Source organism: Gymnoscopelus microlampas, assembly GCF_963454915.1.
Source record: "Gymnoscopelus microlampas genome assembly, chromosome: 12".
NCBI lineage: Eukaryota > Metazoa > Chordata > Actinopteri > Myctophiformes > Myctophidae > Gymnoscopelus > Gymnoscopelus microlampas.
Genome location: NC_139949.1, coordinates 17,747,133 through 17,765,973, shown reverse-complemented (window position 1 = coordinate 17,765,973; position 18,841 = coordinate 17,747,133). Strand labels below are relative to the sequence as shown.

Here is an 18,841-nt window from a genome sequence, read left to right as displayed (position 1 = left end):
AAAAGTATTCAAAGGCACACATTCCGGTTCGATTTGCAGTAAATTAGTTGACAGACAACATAGGTGTCATTAAGCACTTATTGTACTCTTTCAGAGCCAGTAGTATGTTTGTAAGTAAAAGTAAGTAAAGACAGACAGACAGACAGCTGTCAATACAAGCACTACTGGATGTGCTCAAAATGAAACACAGAATGCACTAGTTTACAAAATATATTTAATAACCCAGTGAAAACACAAACATCAATATGGAATTCACATTGAATCCAGCATTACAAAAGGACAGATGTTAATTATAATCTATGTACAGTAGTCATATTGGTATTGAATCAATCCATTACAGTGTACAGTGACATTTACTGCACTACAGAGATAAATGACGTGTTCCCTGTCTCTCCTACTCAAACACACCATATCGTCCAGGATGTGGCGTACTGTATGCCCAGTCTGTGTATTGTTAAACCATTATTAGATTCTGTTTGTCTTAGGCTTCTCTTTTCTTTTGCATCAAGTCGAATCTGATCATTCACACACAAGCATGCATGTACACACACACACACCTCTTCTCTTTCCATCAGTTCTCTCCTCCTGCAGTCTCATTACATATCTTCAACACTCCATTTGTAAGCTTCCTCCTGAACCGCTTGTTTTTCTGATATCCTGGTGTAGCGCTTCTTTTCAAACCCGTTTGACCTGGAACAGACCCATACAAAATTATTCCATGGATGTTTGGAGACCCAGGTTTTAATGTATGCAGTCAAAACTACTCATCCAAGCAATACACAAAAATAGAACAAACAGGGCCATGTTAAACATTGTGTGTCACACTGTCAGACATACAGTTACATCTAACACCAACACACAGACACACATGCATGCAAGCAGAACAAAAAAACACTCTGACAAACACAAAACACAGCAGATATTCGCACACATTACCTGTCCACCCCATCCCAGCGATAGCCGGGTAGGAGGTTGAATCGGTTGGGTGGCGGCATGGGACCTTTGTATCGTGGTCTCTCTGAGAAAACAACACAGGACGTTGCAAAAAGTAAATTGCCGTGATGGCTTGCACACGTTTTCACGTTACAGTCAAGCCCATTTCCAATACTATCAAAGTGAGTAGTCTGTGTTTTGTTTTTAGATACAATTATGGTGTTAAAATGTTAGGATACACTGCAAAATCTTCAGTGGTAGTTTAACTTTTAAAAAATGTACCCTTAAACTAACACTGAGCATACCCACAGTTAAATAAATGGAAAGATTAAATCATTGTTGCAGTACTGACATTCAAGAATGTTCAAGGCTACCTAGTTTGGCTCCAAATATCAGAATACTCAGATTCTAATTCAGTAGGTTTCCATTCAAATAGAATTTCAATATTCTGATGCTTAATTGTTTATAAATTGTAATCATTGCACAGCCAGGTCATGTGTGCATGTGGAACTGACGAGGCTGCCATGTTTTGGCCGATGTATACTTCATCGTACGACAGTATGATGGTACGACATATCCACGGCGTGTTGTGAGCTTATAATATGCTATTTCCGGCCCGTGACAACATCGCATGACGAAGCATACATTGCGCATTAATCTGCTGCTTGTGGGTGTTTCTGTTACTGTTCAGAGGGGGTTGCTGTCTCCTCTGACTACTTGAAGCTAAAAATCTATAAAATCTTCACCAGTAAGTACAACCCGGTTCACAAGAAAAATGTTGGTGTAACTAAAAGATTTACTTAAAAATATATTTTTGTTTTACTTGCAACAACTTTCAAGAGTTAGCATTTCCTGGTTTTACAGACAAGACCCTAGTGCAGATTTGTGTTTGGACAGTGTGATTAGCTCTTGACTTACTGCATTTACATTAAACAACAATCTTGCCGAAAAATAACTTTTATGTAAGATTTATTTATTGGTGAACTATATTAGAATGAGTATTCAGACATTCACTCGGAAATTGCGCACAATATTCAAAGATTGTAAAAATGTATTTGGGACAGCCACATTATTTTGATGCTCAGGGTGTGTGTAGTGCCCTGACCTTTGATGCCCGATGCCTTGGAGGTGCGGTCTTTCTTGCGTCTGAGCATGGCCGCCATCGGGTCTCCCTCCCTCTCCTGCTCTCGCAGCATCCGGTCCAGGTCCTCGTCATCACGGTGACGTGCCAGAGGCTTCTGGGCCTCGTGCACCGCGTCTTCGAGTTTCTGGTGCTGCATTTGTGACTGAACTAACCTACACACAGAAACATGCACACAAACACACAGGGAGGCAGACACACACAGAAAACAAGATATTTGAGATTCGGTCACACAGTAATGGTTTAAAGCCAAAACTAGCTTAGAATAGTGTTTAGAAAAACAGCAGATGACACCAACAGTTTATGGTTCCATGAATTTCACATGGAATGGATGGAATCATTAGAATTACAGAACGCAGCTTGAGGTAATGTAGCAAAGTTGGCTATTTATCCTCTATAAAATTCACCAAAATGAAAAGCTTACACGACTATTTGATAGTATTGACACAATTACATTCACATGAAAGAATGGGAAATAAAGTCACACTGTGGAGAGTATCTGGGGATATAGAAATTACTGACCAATTAGATGGCCAATATTGCTAAATAGATCACTATGCACATACTATACATTGGTAAACTTGAACACATAATACCCCAGCATCTCATTCCACAAATTCACCGAAATATTACGACCTCTCTTACCCTTTACCCCACTGAGCGTATTTCTCATCTTTCACTGCTTTCTCTCCAGCCTTCCTCTTCTGTTCTTCCCTTTCTGTGTCCAGATCCCTTCTTTTGCCGCTCTTGTCTCTGAACACAGTCTGGGCATTGCGGGACTCCTCTGGAGAGGAGGAACAGTGTTAAAATATTGCACCATAGACCAGCTAATTTGACTTCACAAGTCAACATCTTTGTAACATTACACCTTTAGGATTTAGCTGAGAATCAGTGAGCAGGCTGGGGTCCATGAGCTTTTCTCAGAAGCACCTAAACGTGCAGAGGTTCACCCTATCTATGCCCAGACTAAACAGGAATTATTAATTCATTAGAGCCTATAAGTAGAGCCATATGAAATCCGTTTTATTTTTTTCCCAATTCCGTTTTATTTTTTCCCAAATTCTGTTTTTTCCATTTTAATATTTCTGAATTCTGTATTTTGCTTTTTATGCTCATTTTTACCATAAAAAAAGTGTCTGGTAAGTGGAAATGAATAAATGTTCAAGATATAACAGTCCATACATGGCCCTTGTTGTGTTATACGCAAAAATGTTCCCAAAATAATTCGGTCTAATTCGGTCTGAGCATGCGCAAAATGGCGTCGCCCATGTATTATTGTTTCTATCGTCTTTCTAAGACTATTTCTACGTGTGGCCATGCAAAATGGTGGTGTCCCGTGGATTTGTAAAAAATCGCGGTAAAACAAATTTTTTTACCGCGATTTTTTTTTATTTTCCAAATTCTGCAATATTCCGTGTTTTATTCCAATTCCATTTTTATTGGTCATTTCCGCGATTCCGTCCGCGATTCCGTTAACACGGATTTCATATGGCTCTACCTATAAGTGTCCCCGAGGATGGTAGATAAGTGTAACTGAGCCATACAGGATTCATTAGACACAGTGTTGGATAGGGAATACTGTCAACATGTTCAAAAGAAAGTTTCAGTGGAAAAAAGTAAAGAAAAGTTGAGCTAACCAGCGAGTCCATCGTTGTTTTTCTCTCTGCGTCGGTTCTCCTCCTGTTCTTTCCTTAGAATGTCTATGGAAACCAGACCAGCCGCTCCTCCTGAGAGCATCCTCTCGCTCTGGAAACAAAGAAAAATAAAATAGACTCTGATTCCTAGATCACAAACCAAAATCACTATATAAACTAATTTGGGCATTTCCCACAAGTTGTATATATAACATGTCTTTGAGGTCAAAAGCTTCCAACAAAGATGTTCAGAGAGTGGAAAATGCAATGTCACATTAAGGTATTTGTTCCAGTGTATCATACTTTTATATAGGGTTGTCCGATATTGGCTTTTTTACCGATAACCGATATACCGATATTGTCCAACTCTTAATTACCGATACCGATATCAACCGATACCGATATATGCGGGGATTATTGTGATTAGGGTAAGCTCAAATTTCATATCACACACACCATATATATACAGTAAGAACTCCTGTAACTTATTTATAAAGCAAAAAAAAAAAATGTTTTTTTTTTTTCAAAAACCGATACCGATATTTTCCCGATATCAATTTTTATGCTAATATCGGCCGATAATATCGGGAGGCCGATAATATCGGACATCCCTACTTTTATATCTAAGACAAAATTGGTTGTGGGAGGTGCAATAACAAGGTGGTTGAAGATTCTTTAACTGTCTGGTGTTGTGCACTTGAAATCGCTTATTGCCTGCCAGTGCCTACTCAAAAGAAACCACAGCGCTGGGCTTTTCTTGCCGATTGCCCGTTTACTGCCTTCAAAATAGAGGCTACACACCGAAATCAATGATGAATGACACTTCCACCTCCAACTGAATTGGTGTAATTATTTCACCTGTGGTTGCCCAGGTCTGCGAGGAGGAGAGAGGTCATCACCCGGTGCCCGTCCACCCTGCATCCGTCTCCTTGGCGGTGACTGGTCTCCGTCAGAGCCCTGACTGGTCTTCCCCCTTCTACTGGGTGGAGATTCGGCCCTCCTTGGTGGGGATTGGTCAGAGTCCGAACCACCTCCCCTTTGCGTTTTTTTTCTGGGAGGCGATATGTCAGAGCCAGAGTCGTGTCTGTTCTGAGCTCGCCTTGCTGGCGGTGACCGTTGAGAATCAGGTGAATGTTTCTGACCTGCAGATGACACTTTAGGTTTTCTCCTGACAGGTGACAGATCTGCAAAAGAAAAAAAATAAACATAACCAACAGCTCTTTCATGCATTCAGGCTCTGCAATGAAACTTGAAAATGAGAGTCTCAGTTTTGTATCGTAATGCTCAATAAAAATATACTTTAAAGGGGAAGACCACTCATTTTCAACATTGAACTATGTCTTTAATACACCTTAGAGCTGTTGTGTGGAAATAAGAACCCCCCCCCCCCCCCCCCCCCCCCCTTCTGTGTTGCCTTGAACTGGATAATTGATTGAGGTCATGTGATCAGTGACATACGCAGGGTGTACTTTAGGCTCCGCCCCCTCAGCCAAAAGTACACCCTGCGTATGTCACTGATCACATGAGCTCAATCAATGGGGGGGGTGGGGGGGGATTTTCTCTTATTTCCACACAACAGCTCTAAGGTGTATTAAAGACATAGTCCAATGTTGAAAATTTGTGGTCTTCCCCTTTAAGCGTCATTTTAGTTAGGTACCAGGTTCCCCCAGGTTCATCAGCATCACAATATACTTCTCAGTACTCACCTCTGCTATGCCCCTTCTGAGCTCTCCCTGAATGTTTGTTTGGCCGAGGGGGTGAGGAGCTTTGGTCAGGTTTGCTGCGAGACCCAGAGCATGGTCTTGGAGGAGACTGGTCTGGAGAGTTGTGACGACCTCTCCTACGAGGCGATATGTCCGGCGAATCATGACGCACCTTTCTGAGCGACGAGGCCTCTGGTGAGTCATGTCTGGTCCTCTTCACCGATGGGGCCTCTGGTGAATCGTGTCTGGTCCTGCTCATCGATGGAGCCTCTGGCGAGTCATGGCGAGTCCTTCCTTTAGTTGCAGGCTCAGGAGAACGAGATACCCTCAACTCCTCCTCTTCCTCTTCCTCTGTAGCTTTATCTTCATCAGCTAAGAAAGAAAGAAAGAACACCCAACATTACTTATTTCATCAAAAAGCTTAATGTGCAACATTGTTTTCTAACTCAACAGTAAACAAACCAACATACAGTGTAGGTATATACAGGGTATCTGCTGCACATTTCTTAAGTTACAATTTAATGACTTAAGACCTTTTTAAAACCAAATTGGCCAAATTGTCAAATATTACGCAAGAGAGAGGCAAACATTGTGAAAATAGCCGATATACAAGCTCACAACGCCTCGCACTGTTAGGCGTTGTGAGATTGTAGTTCAGCTATTTTCACAATATTTATCTGTGGAACCGAGGCAAGCTAAATGTAATGCCTCAACTCCTACAATTCCAAGTGTTTGTCAGGGTGGGGGGTCCCCAGTTCAAATAAGATTATTTTGTGGGTTCGCGGCCTGAAAAGTTTGGGAAACCCTTGTCCTATCACACAGGTGCAGAACAGAGCAATCAGCTGACCGTCAGCTGTAGTCTGGGCGGTGTGTTCAAAAGCAACTTTTATCGGAGACGTCACCATACTGTAGTAGGGGTTATTATAAAAAAGAATCATTTTCAAATGTAGAATAGCATCAATAACCGATCTACAAACGTATTTATGTGACACTGTTGTATGGCAGATTTGTGTCAATTCGTTGCTATACTTGATGATTAATCTAAAAAGTAATCGATAGAATAATCGCTAAGAAAATAATCGACAGTTGCATCCCTACACCGTAGTCGCCGTTAGTTCTTATAAGTAGGCTTGGTAAGTAGGCTTGGTATGTGATGTATGGGCCTTGATAGATCTCTTATTACCTCCCATCACTCTCCACTTGTTGCTGACCCTGAATGACTCCAGCTGCTTCACCTCCTCTGGCCGATCATCAATCACATCAGCAACCTGAGTAGACAAGAAACAACATGGTACATTTTCAAGGTCGCCGATAGCAATTCATCGACAGGCTAGAATACTCATAGGAGGAAGTAAGCAAAGCAAAGCAAAGTTTGTTGTTTACCCAGGGTGTCGGACTAAGCACGAAGCTTGTTTCCAGCCGGACCCTGCATGGAAGCCTTGCTCAAGGGCTATTCAGCGGTGATTCATGATTGATGTGATGAATTGGGGAATCGAACTAGGGACCTTCCGGTATCAAGGCCGCCCCTCTAACCACTAGGCCACCGCTGCCACCTAGTCTCTTTGGCCGAGCGTAGCATGCACTAGGGCGCTCAAAAATCAACCTGTGCCCGTCACATTCTGATGATAACATGGCCCTGCACCCCATCCAGGGATGCATTGGTCTTGGGACACGGTAACATGCTGTGCAACCCCTTTTTTGAGCAGGAGCACACGCACGCACATGCATAGATTTAAAACAACCTTAAATTCACACCTCAACAAAGCTAACAAAGGCTGCCGACTGCCGGTTGTCACACCAGCATGAATTAACATAGGAATGAGCATATCAATTGTCCATTGTGTGACCTGTAGCGTGGGTGTTAAGCGACGTGCGCGTGACGTCATTAAAATAGCGTCCCACCACCAACAAAATCACCAATACAACACTGACGCCATCTATAGACATCTATCTAGTCTAGCCAATACTTATTTTTTCTTGAATGTGCAAAAAATATTTTAGTCCAAAATGTTTTTATTAAGTATTCCTGCCTCTTGTAAACACACTCACAAAATGAAAACCAAACGAAGCCATAGACTTTATAGGGTATTCTAAATATTTTTAAAGGGTCAGCTGTCTTGGACAGTTTTTTTTTTTTTTTTTTAGCTTCCAACAGTAGCCAGATATATTTTAACTTGGCTATTAAATGCGTATGGCTGGTGCACACTAGCCACTTAAACAAGCCTGGTTTGTTCCTCCTTCTAACGCTATTGACCAGAGCTAGTTTATTCCACACATGACATAGTTGACTGGGTTGTAAATAAACCAGACCACAGAGATCAGTGTCTTATCAGAAAGCTAACTAAATAGCAAAAAGCTAGCTTGATGGCGTTATAGCTCGATCAACTTACCACAGGAGCTTCATCATCTTCCTCCTCCTCAGCCTCCTTGTCCTCCTCGGCAGCCATCTGCCTCCAGTCATCATCATCATCCACTATTTTCATTCTGACATTAGAACACATAAATGAAAAAGAATGGCCTTTAGCAACCTGGGACAAGTTGACTTCAGTGTTGCCATGTTCGCTTATTATAGGCGACTTTGGGATAATGTTTCTGTGAAGTTGCTTGTAAATATTGGTAGTTAAGGGTTGCGTTTTTTTGGCCTCGTTTCTCCAATTTTGTATTATTTTAACCAGTGGTTCGCAAATATTTTCATGTCATGGACCCCCAAATTAATATGCATTTGTCCCTATAATAACCCCCATCTGAAAATATTTGTGGCAGGGTACCAGCCCCGTACCAGATTTCGTACGCGTTGTGAGCTTGTAGATCAGATATTTTCAGTAAAATATATACAGTAAATAGGTTTTAAGTGCTCATAATGGCCTAAGTGCCCTTATAGTTGCTACTTTTGGGCTTGTTGTCCTAGACTTGGTTGCTTATTTCTCTCACAAAATCTGGCAACACTGGTTTAGTTCACCAACAGCCTAGTAGACTGTGTGAATGTTGTCCATAAGCACTTGAATCCGTTACTCACCGCTTTTCAGTAATCTTCTGTCTCTTTTTGGCCTTCTTCTTGGGTTTTTGGACATCTTCGTCAGCGGATAAGTAACGTTTCAAATACTCAGCCTTGGACAACTCTGCTCCTTTGCTGCTGCCCGTAGAAGCCGCCATGCTTTTTCCTGAGAGATTGTTGTCGAAAACTACATGTGGCACTGAGGACCAAAAAGGACCACGTAGCTCCTTTCGCGAACTCGGTGGAAAGTATTCTAATACTATCTAGATTAGAATAGAATAGTGTGTGTGACCGTCACCCTCCCCTTCCCACACACACTTAGGAATTTTCAATAACATTATGATTGAGGTTACAGAAATTATTAGCAAAATGAAAGCAAGAATCCTATAGGAATTCTATTGGAACATCAGAAACAAGGATTTCTTGACTAGGGACTGAGAGTGAGACAATCACCTAAAATCGTGAGCTAGCTTGAAAGCCTCTTATCAAGTTGCATGGAAGGGTTTATATCATCATCATCATCATCATTATCATATGAAAATATAGTATGTAGTGGGGGTCCATGCTAGAGCTGTCAATTAATTGTAGTGTAGTAGAAAGTACAATGTTTGCTCCTGATATTTAGTGGAGTATTAATTATATGTACACAGTATCCACTGTGTACTGTATATATGCTTCTGTCTACAGAAACTAGTATTGGTTCACATGCAACATCCCCCCTGCACTCCTTTCATTGTTATTTCTAAGCTCGTGAGCAACTTTTACAAGATGATCCCCATGGTGATCAATGAAGGAAATCTTAATATCCTATCAATGATTTCTGTTAGTTTGAAATGTCAACATTAGTGTAAACTTGTATCCCTCAAATTGTGGCAGTATGTACCTGCATCATAGGCTTACAAAGGGAGGGTCCGGAGGGACATATTGTAGTAGACACCACTGACTGAAAGCATAATAGCAAAACAATGAGCAGAATATTTTGCATAGATGTTTTTTATTCTTTGTTAAATTGGCAAAATAAAAGCAATTTTTACTTAGAGTGAAGCTTTATTGAAATAGTGTGTGTAATTGTAGGAGCCAGTTGTGTTTATATTGTTGGCATGTGATATTATTTGAGATATATCTTGCATTATTATTTTTGAACACTTGGTGGTGGTCATAAGATGCACAGGTAGAGGGGACACAGGTCATAGTCATTGTAGCGCACAGGTAAAGAATTGGCACACAGTTCTCACCAGACCTAAGATAGATAGCAGTGGTTCTCAACCTTTTCAGGCTGCAACCCCCCAAAATAATCATATTTGAACTGGGGACACCCCAACATAATCATATTTGAACTGGGGACCCCTCACAAGCTCACAACGCCTCGCAACGCGGGGGCATTGTGAGCACAATTTTTGCCTCGTTCTTATATTATTTGACAATTTGGCCAATGTTTGACCAGTTTTTATAGGCTAGGTTGTTGAATACTTTTGATGCTGTAAAGGACTTTTTCTTTTCTTTCTTTTACAATTGTTTTGGTTTTTAAAAAGGTCTTTAAATTCCTTAAATTGGCCCGGACCGCGGGCATAGCAGTCCGGGCACCTAGGCCCCCCTGGGGGTCCCGACCCACAGGTTGAGAATCACTGAGATAGAGCAACACGCTACAACTTACAGAAATTGGACTAAAATAACCTTGTATGTTCAACACGTTGTACTCCTATAATCAACAAACTGCAAATAACGACTGGACAATCTGTTCTACTGAGAAAGGTTGAAAATTACCAATAGGTACACATACAAGTAGATTACTCTGTACTACATAACGATGTAAAGCATGTTCTTTACTTTAATAAAGCCTGATATGATACACCAAATGTGTTATCAGCAGTAATCACACACGCACCCACACACACACACACACACACGCACATTCCAGGCTACTCAGAGAGTAGCCTACATTCAACAGTACATTCAAATATATAGCTATAGTTGTTTAGTTGTTTGTGCTTCTAACAAAAACAATTGTTCTAATGTTGAGCATTAATTTCCAACAACATTTTAAAGACAAAATCCTATTATTTTGGTGCTCACCAGAGAGAGAGAGAGAGAGAGAGAGAGAGAGAGAGAGAGAGAGAGAGAGAGAGAGAGAGAGAGATGGATGGATGCAAACTGTTACAGGTCACAACATTTGACATTGTTATCGGATTCGGTAGCGATATTTATTGACAAGGAAGGATATTATGTTTTGTGTGTGTGTATGTGTGCGCGCGCGTGCACGTGCGTGGGCGTGTGTGTGTGTGTATGTGCGTGTGTGTGTGTGCGTGTGTGTGTGTGTGTGTGTGTGTGTGTGTGTGTGTGTGTGTGTATGTGTGTGCATGTCTCAGCTTTGTGCGTGAGACAGGTAGAGAAGTAATCCGGCAACCCAGATGCAGGATTTCATGAGGAAGACACTGACAGCGGAACAGGGAACCAGGTTATCTGTAGAGAGAGAGAGAGAAGTAAATAAAGTCTGTCTTCCCCTGTCACTCTCTTTAAATGTGCACTCACATAGGACAGTGTAATTATATGAGGAAGTCCCTCGGGGGTCATGACCCCCTATCCTGGGAAAACTATGATCTGTCCCCCCAAATAATATCACTGCATCCTTAATTATGTAATTAGTCAATAATATTAATAATATGGAATGACCAAAAAATGCTCAACGATAATAACACATTTTCAACTGAAAAATGTGATGGGGGGGGGGACTATTTTCGTCAAGCAACACAGTCATACCAAAGTATAAATAGGCCTTTTACACACTCTCTTGCCATGCTCTCTCTCTCATACACAATGTTCAATCAACACACATTCTGTAAGTATACCTCTCTCCACATAGGCTGAGGCGACCTGCTTGGTTATTTTACACATGAAGGTGGTGTTGTGCGGCAGCTTCTCTGTGAAACCCTCGAGGGTCATCCGGTAACCATGTGGTTCCAGCTCTTCCACGTAGCTCTGATCTTTGAACCGGGGCTCGGCAGATGAGCCTGACACATTGGTGTTTATGAGGTTCTCTTTGGAGCCATTGGACCAGGAGAACTCGTAGCTGTTGATCTGGCTGAGTTTGGGCGTGATGCGACAATCCACCCTCAGGTCCTCATCTTCCTCGACGCACACCGTTATCAGCTCGAACTCCTCAGTGTCACTGTCACACCACACCGGGACCAGCAACACTGAGGTGTGGCATGGAGAGAAAAGAGAGGAACCACAGATGAGGTATAGCAAAGAAAGATGAAGTCAGATAATACCATTATAAAATAAAATGAGATGTTCTTCATTTAGAAAGAAGTTACTTGACATATTGTCTCACCTCCCAGTACTCCATACACAAACAGAGACAGATACATCATGGAGCTGCGTGTATCCAGCTGCCGGGGTTTAGACAGAGAGAAAGAAAAACAGGCAGTGGGAGACAGGAAACCATGCATGGCTCTTTTCTTGATGAATTGAATACACAGGACCACAATGGAAACAAGCCCCCAGGGATGTTTGTGTTATCCTTTTAACAATCATTGTAAAATCTTACCTCTGTACCTTTTCTAAACTGTTAATAAAGTATTCAATCAATCAATTCGACTAGTAAGGGTAACCCAGAATCTTCCATAACCTGAAACCTCCTAGAACCCATGAAGTTCTGTGATAGTTTTTAGCCACAAGCTCACAACACGTCATGTCGCGACACGTTGTGAGCTTGAAGATCTCCTATTTAACTATTTTAGAAATATGGGTTCCAATAACTCAGGCTTAGTAGGCCTATCACCGCCTGAGCATTCTGAGAGCCTTCTCTGAAACCCACAGAGAGTGTACTCCCTGTAAACCCACGACTGTGCGGCCAAGAAGCTCAAAACACCATGGTTATGTTTGCTGACGGTGGGCCCTATCCTACAGACCTACGACTGCTGCGTAGGTGGTGAAGTTGGCTGAGTGCACCACATAACTCTGCAGGACATACGTATACAAGAGCAGGTGCTTGAACAGGGTGCTATGAAGGACAAACATCAGCCTAGCAACAAACTGCTTGTGATGATGTGAAATGGGAAGCGCTTGTGTTTTACCGGTGGCTGTCAGAATCCTAAATGAGGACATGGTCAAAAAACAAAAACATCTAAAAATAACTGAATTCAACAGACAAATGACTCTTCTTTCTTATGTAGGTATAAATACATGCCTTGTTTTGCACATTTGATTTGACATTGCTGCTAAAGATAGAAAGATACAGGATATTCTATGCTTGGTGTCCTTTACTGTGGTAGCACTTTTTGACACTGCTGCTAAAGTGACCTGCACATTGTACCTGCACATTTGTGACACTGCTGCTAAAAGATAAGATATTGCACCTGTCTCTAAGACAAGACCCTAGCCCGTCCCACCCTGACTTTTATTTCTATCACATCCAGTATTTGTATCCTTATTTGCATTATTAGAAAATAAATAATCTTAAAGGCATGTAATTGAATTTATCATTTCTGTCTCCCACAATGACTCCCTAATAACCTATGCATTACATCAATCATAACATAATGTTTATTGCCTCCTACAATTTGATCCATACTTTTTTTTTTTTTGAGTGCTTGTTTTTAGTATCACATTGTAAAGCCTTTTGTGATCATGATTTTAAAAGGAGCCATATGAATAAAGTTTCACTTACTTTAGTCTCACGTAGCCAGACCACTATTCCACAATCTCCGAATGCTTAATGCTATATAGACTGGAGCATTATGAAAATTGTGGGAGGCAACAGTCTGGCTCATGAGACAACACTTACTTAGACACTTCTTGTTCTCTCTGTCTGGCTAGATGCCCAACAGATGTGTTGTGGGCCTTTCCCTGTTTAAGCTCCCCTGTGAGCATTTGCACCATTGTTTTCCAATTTTCCAAAATTGTATTGCCAGGCAATATACACGTAAGCTTTTGCCTGTCAGAACATTCTATGGTGCTGTTTCATGCAGTGGTGGTTTCTAGCATATTCCATACACATACTGTACCTTTGTACTTTATTGGTCTCTGATTTAAGAATCAAGACCCAATAGCATAGTGCCACGTCAGGATAAACACAGGACAGGACATTGGGTATAGAGTACGCAGACCAGTGGTAAATGCTTGCAGTAAAATCCATACAGTGCATACAGTATGTACACATAATACAGAGTCTACATATAACGAATATACAGTACATGCACAATAACTGATATGCCTTTTCTGTTTCTGTCTCCAGGACCTTTTGCTGCTTATGTTGTCATTCTGAAACCTTCAGTCAGGGCAGAAGGACATAACAATGCAGGGTCATGTCCTGGGCTGTGTATTTCGGCACACATTAAAAAATAAAGCCATCTTATATATAAATATTCCCTTAATAGTCTGTGCCTTGCTGTTTTATTCATAGAAATCACATTCATAATATATTATATACAATATAATATCTTTGACACAAAACCCAAAACCTGTGCTCTCTAATAGTTCTCTGAAGAGCCTTACCTCTGTGCAGAGCAGGTAGGATGCTGTATAGCAACTGCTATCGTGTGGTGGTATTTATAGCAGGTGCTTGTCCGGGATGGTGTGACTGTGTGTGTGTACTGAATGCATCAGACAGAATGACTGTGGAAGAAAGAGCTCACTGTGTGATAGAGCACTGCAGAGCATCCCACTTCTGATGGAATGATGGGAGAGAGAGAGAAAGAGAGAGAGAGAGAGAGAGGGAGAGAGAGAGAGAGAGAGAGAGAGAGAGAGAGAGAGAGAGAGAGAGAGAGAGAGAGAGAGCAAGAGATGAGAGACCGAGCAGGATGGCGGAGGGAGAAGGGGGAGGAGGGGTGGGGGGACCAGCATGTGCTCACAGTGCTGATTCGTCGCTCCTCTGCAGGGTGTTTGATAGAGGACGTAGCACATATAAGGCTGGCTGGCGGTCTGAGCGTGCAGAAATGTAGAAAACTCAGACCTCAGACAGAATGACGAGGCTGCATCAGTGGCTGCACATTGTGACCTTGCCTGATTACTTCACTCCTTACCCCCTTAACTCTCCTTGACTCTCTTCCACTCTTCCCTCGCCATTCAATTCAATTCAATTCAATTCAAAGCCATTCATGTCTATTTAAAAAATCTGGTTTCATGAATACATGGGAGGCAGGTGATGTTTATCCTTGCCATGACTGTGACTGAATGCCCTTTCGAATATTCCATGCCACACAACCTCTAGTCATAGGCCTATGTCCCATGACTCAATTTCTCTACCCAGTGGAGAAAATAAGTAACTTCATGAAGCACTACTACCAAGTCTACTATATTATCATTAATAATAATAATAATAATAATAATATAATAATATATAATAAAAATAAATAAATATATATATATATATATATATACACACCCCGTGTGTGTGTGTGTGTGTGTGTGTGTGTGTGTGTGTGTGTGTGTGTGTGTGTGTGTGTGTGTGTGTGTGTGTGTGTGTGTGTGTGTGTGTGTGTGTGTGTGTGTGTGTGTGTGTGTGTGTGTGTGTGTGTGTGTGTGTGTGTGTGTGTGTAAGACCCCACCTCCTGCCATCACCAAGCCTTAAAATGCCATGAAGAGAACATGAGCAAGAGTCCCCTCAGCCAGCAGGTCCTGAGACTGACCTCCACCAACCCTCCCCCAACTCAAACAACCAGGACTAACCCAAAAGTATCAAAATGCAACAAGAAATGTATTTTATAAAATGAATTTTAATTTATATCACCTATTGGAAAAACACAACAAAAACCCAAAGTAAATTAGAATGCTATTTGGCCCTAAACCGAGAATACACAGTGGAAGACTTTGACTATGTACAGAGTACAGACTCAGTGACAACCACCTGGCAGTAGAAACAGGCAGACACAAACAGAACTGGCTGCCTAGAGATGACAGACTGTGTTCACTCTGCTCTCAAGGGGAGGTGGTGGAGACAGAGCTACACTTTCTGTTACAATGTGACGAATATAAAGACATTAGAGACATACATCATTCTTCCCTAAAATGAAAGAGAAATTTAAAGAATTTGAATCCACCATGAATCACTTCAATATGTTCAAGGAGAACAGTCTAAACATATTGTTTTGGCTGCACAATACTTATGGAGTTGTCATCAACTGAGGGACAGCCAGTGGACAGAAGAGACGAGCACATCGGACTAAACAAAGTCACTACCTGCTGCATATCACTGTTATCATTGTCTCATTGTTCGTTGTTATTCACTTGTTTTCATTATTACTATATTATTATTAATTGTTATTAATTATTGTTAGGATATATGTTATTCACTTGTTGTTTCTGTGTAATGTTGTGACTTGTTTTATGTTATACGTATGCTTTGGCAATGTAAAACATATGTTGGCATGTATCATGCCAATAAAGCATTTTAAAAAATGGGGGAAAAAGCAATTCAAATTGAGAGAGATGCAACTCTGTCGTAGTCCTATTTGGGGGGGGGCTGAGCTGTGTCTCCTGCCAGTACATAGCCTAGGAGCTGCCAACACCTGCTCTTGCAGTGCCTCCTTGTGGCCACACGTGGTAACTGGGTAGAGGCTACCTTGCAGTCCCAAGCAAGGGAGCAGCAATGGGCCCCGGAAACACCTTTCAGCAATTGTCCCAGCTATGGGCAAAAAGCAGATGGGGATAATTTAGGAGAAGATCAGTGGGTCACTCAGACAAAATACCATGCACTCGCACCCATGGCTCCATGTTGCATTATATGGGAACAGGGAACCTCCAATGCAGACATGCTTCCAGATATTGGGAGCTTGTCTTGAAGAGTGACTGACTCAAGAGATGAGTAGTGACAGTCGAGATAGAGATCTCCAGTGTGTTTTTCTTAATTAGCCATTCACTTATTCCATGTTCCATGTTTGTGAAATTGCTCCAGTCTGTTTATAATTATTTATATAATATTTTCTGTCATCCATGGCATGACTATTCTTTTCAGAATCTTCCTCTTTCATGCAGGTGTCCAACATTGTGGTAATTGTACAGTTGAAGGGCTCCACTGTTTTTGACCCCTCGGCCGTGAGCACGAGACCAGTCTGTCATGGCCATGTAAAGTAACCACGCCACACTGCCTTTACACACAGACTGCAGACTCACTTATTGGCCTTTGGGCATCAGCGAGACACAGGCATCATCTCCGGTTCCCCACTGAGCTAATATCTCTGGAATGTTCAATGTTGTAATGCTGGCCTATTTTGGATATCACAAGTTGTTTCATGGATGGGACCGGGTATGTGTTTTGAAAGGCTTGAATATTGATGCGACTGAAATCACCAGAGAATTACAGTTTACAGTTTACTGTTTAGGCATTTAGCAGACGCTCTTAATCCAGAGCGATTTACAGTAAGCAAGGACACAAGATAATACATCATATGATACACAATAATACACATATATAATACATAGTAAACCAATGATCTAATAATAACTAATACATACGTAAACCAAGAACCTATCATCAGCCTACATTGAAACTATACACACTATAGAATGCCAGGCCAACAATGACCTGGCATCAGTCTACATAACATGCTATCTAAGTTATGTTATCTAAGTTACATTTTAGCCTTTGCATAATCCTGCAAGGTCATCAAGGCTAGGGCAAGTGTTACGGGCTGAGATGGAGTCTGAACAGGTGAGTCTTCAGATTACGGCAGAAGATTGGGAATGAGTCTGCAGTTCTAATTGCAATGGGGAGTTCATTACATAGTTTGGGAGCCATGAGGGAGAGGAGTCTGGGACGTGTGGAGTGTTGTCACAGATATTTTAGCGAAGGTTCTGTCAGCTTCCTTGTGTTAGCTGATCTGAGGGAGTGGGGGGTGTAGGGTTGGATCAATGGAAGGGCTTTAGGTGCTGAAGCAAAGGGCACCAACCTTGGGGGGGCACTAAACGGCGTGGAGAAAGTGAAAAAAGACACAACTATTGCGGAAAAGTGCAGAAATTTAGAAGCAGCAGCTGCTGAAGGAGCACTGAAACTGTGAAACGCACCGGTGAAGTGTCAATTCGCGTTCCTCCCTGCTGACAAAACGGTCGCGGGGGCACGAAACCGGGTCCAAGCACCGGGCACCACGAAAGGCTTAAGCCGGCCCTGCTTGTGGTTGCTTTTGGTGACATCATGTCAACTGAGCTAATTACAGTAGATGGATAACCAGCTTGTTTTAGTCCTCTGTGTTCTCAGAGGGCGGGTGGTATTTCAAACCATCTACCATTAAGGGGACGTGCCTGTCAGCTTAATTGGGTTCTTTATACGCCCAAGCTTAATCTACATCTCCTCTACAATTTCACCCTTTTGTCCTGAAGATCTGACCTTTCGGTGTAGGTATCATACACGGTCAAGTGCTTAGACAATGTTCCCATGACCCAATTACAGTAGTTAATAGTAGTACCAACGGGGGATAGAAAGTTTCCCTATGGAAATTTAGACAAAGGGCAGGCAAATTAGCATGAGTAGGGGATGAAAATGTTAAAGAAAATTGTAAGAATACGAATAAAATAAAAACATAACAAAAAGGACAGAATGCACATTTATGAATGGCAGAACGTTTTTTAGTGCATTTATCAAAAAATAAAAGCTTACCAGAGCTTTCACAGCTTTCCCGCCTTTTTTCAAACCCGGAAGTGAGACAGGGGACCTTAGAAGCTAAAACCTGTTTATGCCTGATTAAATTATGTTTTTGAAGAAATCTGACGGAGTTGACAACGATCTTGGACACAACTTTAAAGGGCAAAAAAAAAAAAGTTGATGGCAAAAGTACATTCTTAGACCTATGTATCTTTTAACAAAAAAATAAATAATGAAAAATTGAAGTTGTGAATCCTTGTCTTAGTCAAGGGTGTTCTGGCAGAGTGCAAGTTCAGATGTAAAAAAAAGAAACCAGACCATTTAAAAAAAAAAAATCTTATGTAATTCATATATAAATCCTTTAAGAATATATTTTCATCAAACTTTTTTCTAAATGATTGTGTTCATAAATAACAATTTTAAATGTTTTGGTAGGACATGATTTGTCCCAATTCTCAATAATGGATATATTAGCCTACTATATCATATAGTTATAAACAGTAGGCCTATATATAGGTCGGCTACTGTGTGTGTGTGTGTGTGTGTGTGTGTGTGTGTGTGTGTGTGTGTGTGTGTGTGTGTGTGTGTGTGTGCGTGCGTGCGTGTGTGTGCGCGCGCGCGCGAATGCGTGCGTGCGCGTGTGTGTGTGTGTTATTCAAACGAATTTAAGTAAAGGCGCGCCATGTGGTGCTGCGCAGCAGCTGCACTATAAGCAACAATTAGCCTACTTATAGAATTGACCAAAGTAGCCTAAAACAACATTAACCTTAATGTTGTGTGTAGGCTATTACATGTAGCTACAGTAGGCCAGGCTACACACGAGAGTAATCTCATACTCAGCCAATGAAAATAAACAGT

General features: G+C 41.5%; 2 protein-coding genes across 3 annotated transcripts; both read right to left on the bottom strand.

Annotated features, from left to right (window-relative positions):
* Positions 1–203: 203 nt before the first annotated feature.
* Positions 204–8,572, bottom strand: bud13 (BUD13 homolog). 2 transcript variants are annotated; one of them, XM_084073873.1, is made up of 11 exons: positions 8,428–8,572; positions 7,802–7,895; positions 6,595–6,679; positions 5,415–5,783; positions 4,781–4,892; positions 4,567–4,729; positions 3,712–3,820; positions 2,720–2,858; positions 2,039–2,229; positions 937–1,018; positions 204–690 (listed from the first exon to the last, which is right to left on the bottom strand). In XM_084073873.1, exons 1-11 carry the CDS (start codon positions 8,562–8,564, stop codon positions 597–599), a joined length of 1,575 nt encoding a protein of 524 aa, XP_083929999.1. In that variant the 5' UTR covers positions 8,565–8,572; the 3' UTR covers positions 204–596. The 2 variants fall into 2 exon arrangements, with proteins under 2 accessions (XP_083929999.1, XP_083929998.1); XM_084073872.1 differs by having other exon boundaries at positions 4,567–4,892.
* Positions 8,573–10,733: 2,161 nt separating this feature from the next.
* LOC311057606 (uncharacterized protein) lies at positions 10,734–14,010 on the bottom strand. Its single transcript, XM_084074601.1, has 4 exons — positions 13,903–14,010; positions 11,738–11,795; positions 11,253–11,600; positions 10,734–10,866 (listed from the first exon to the last, which is right to left on the bottom strand). The coding sequence occupies exons 2-4, from the start codon at positions 11,775–11,777 to the stop codon at positions 10,769–10,771; spliced, it is 486 nt and encodes a 161-aa protein (XP_083930727.1). The 5' UTR covers positions 11,778–11,795; positions 13,903–14,010; the 3' UTR covers positions 10,734–10,768.
* Positions 14,011–18,841: the final 4,831 nt, after the last annotated feature.

What these genes read in the sequence shown, in the direction of transcription:
- LOC311057606 (XM_084074601.1), bottom strand. Translation starts at nt 11,777, where the DNA reads ATGATGTATCTGTCTCTGTTTGTGTATGGAGTACTGGGAG. An exon ending in TGTGTATGGAGTACTGGGAG is followed by an intron (nt 11,601 to 11,737) that starts GTGAGACAATAT and finishes GCCACACCTCAG; the next exon opens with TGTTGCTGGTCCCGGTGTGG. An exon ending in CTCAGCCTATGTGGAGAGAG is followed by an intron (nt 10,867 to 11,252) that starts GTATACTTACAG and finishes CTCTCTCTACAG; the next exon opens with ATAACCTGGTTCCCTGTTCC.
- bud13 (XM_084073872.1), bottom strand. Translation starts at nt 8,564, where the DNA reads ATGGCGGCTTCTACGGGCAGCAGCAAAGGAGCAGAGTTGTCCAAGGCT. An exon ending in TCAGAAGGGGCATAGCAGAG is followed by an intron (nt 4,893 to 5,414) that starts GTGAGTACTGAG and finishes TTTCTTTTGCAG; the next exon opens with ATCTGTCACCTGTCAGGAGA. An exon ending in GCAGACCTGGGCAACCACAG is followed by an intron (nt 3,821 to 4,566) that starts GTGAAATAATTA and finishes CTTTGTTTCCAG; the next exon opens with AGCGAGAGGATGCTCTCAGG.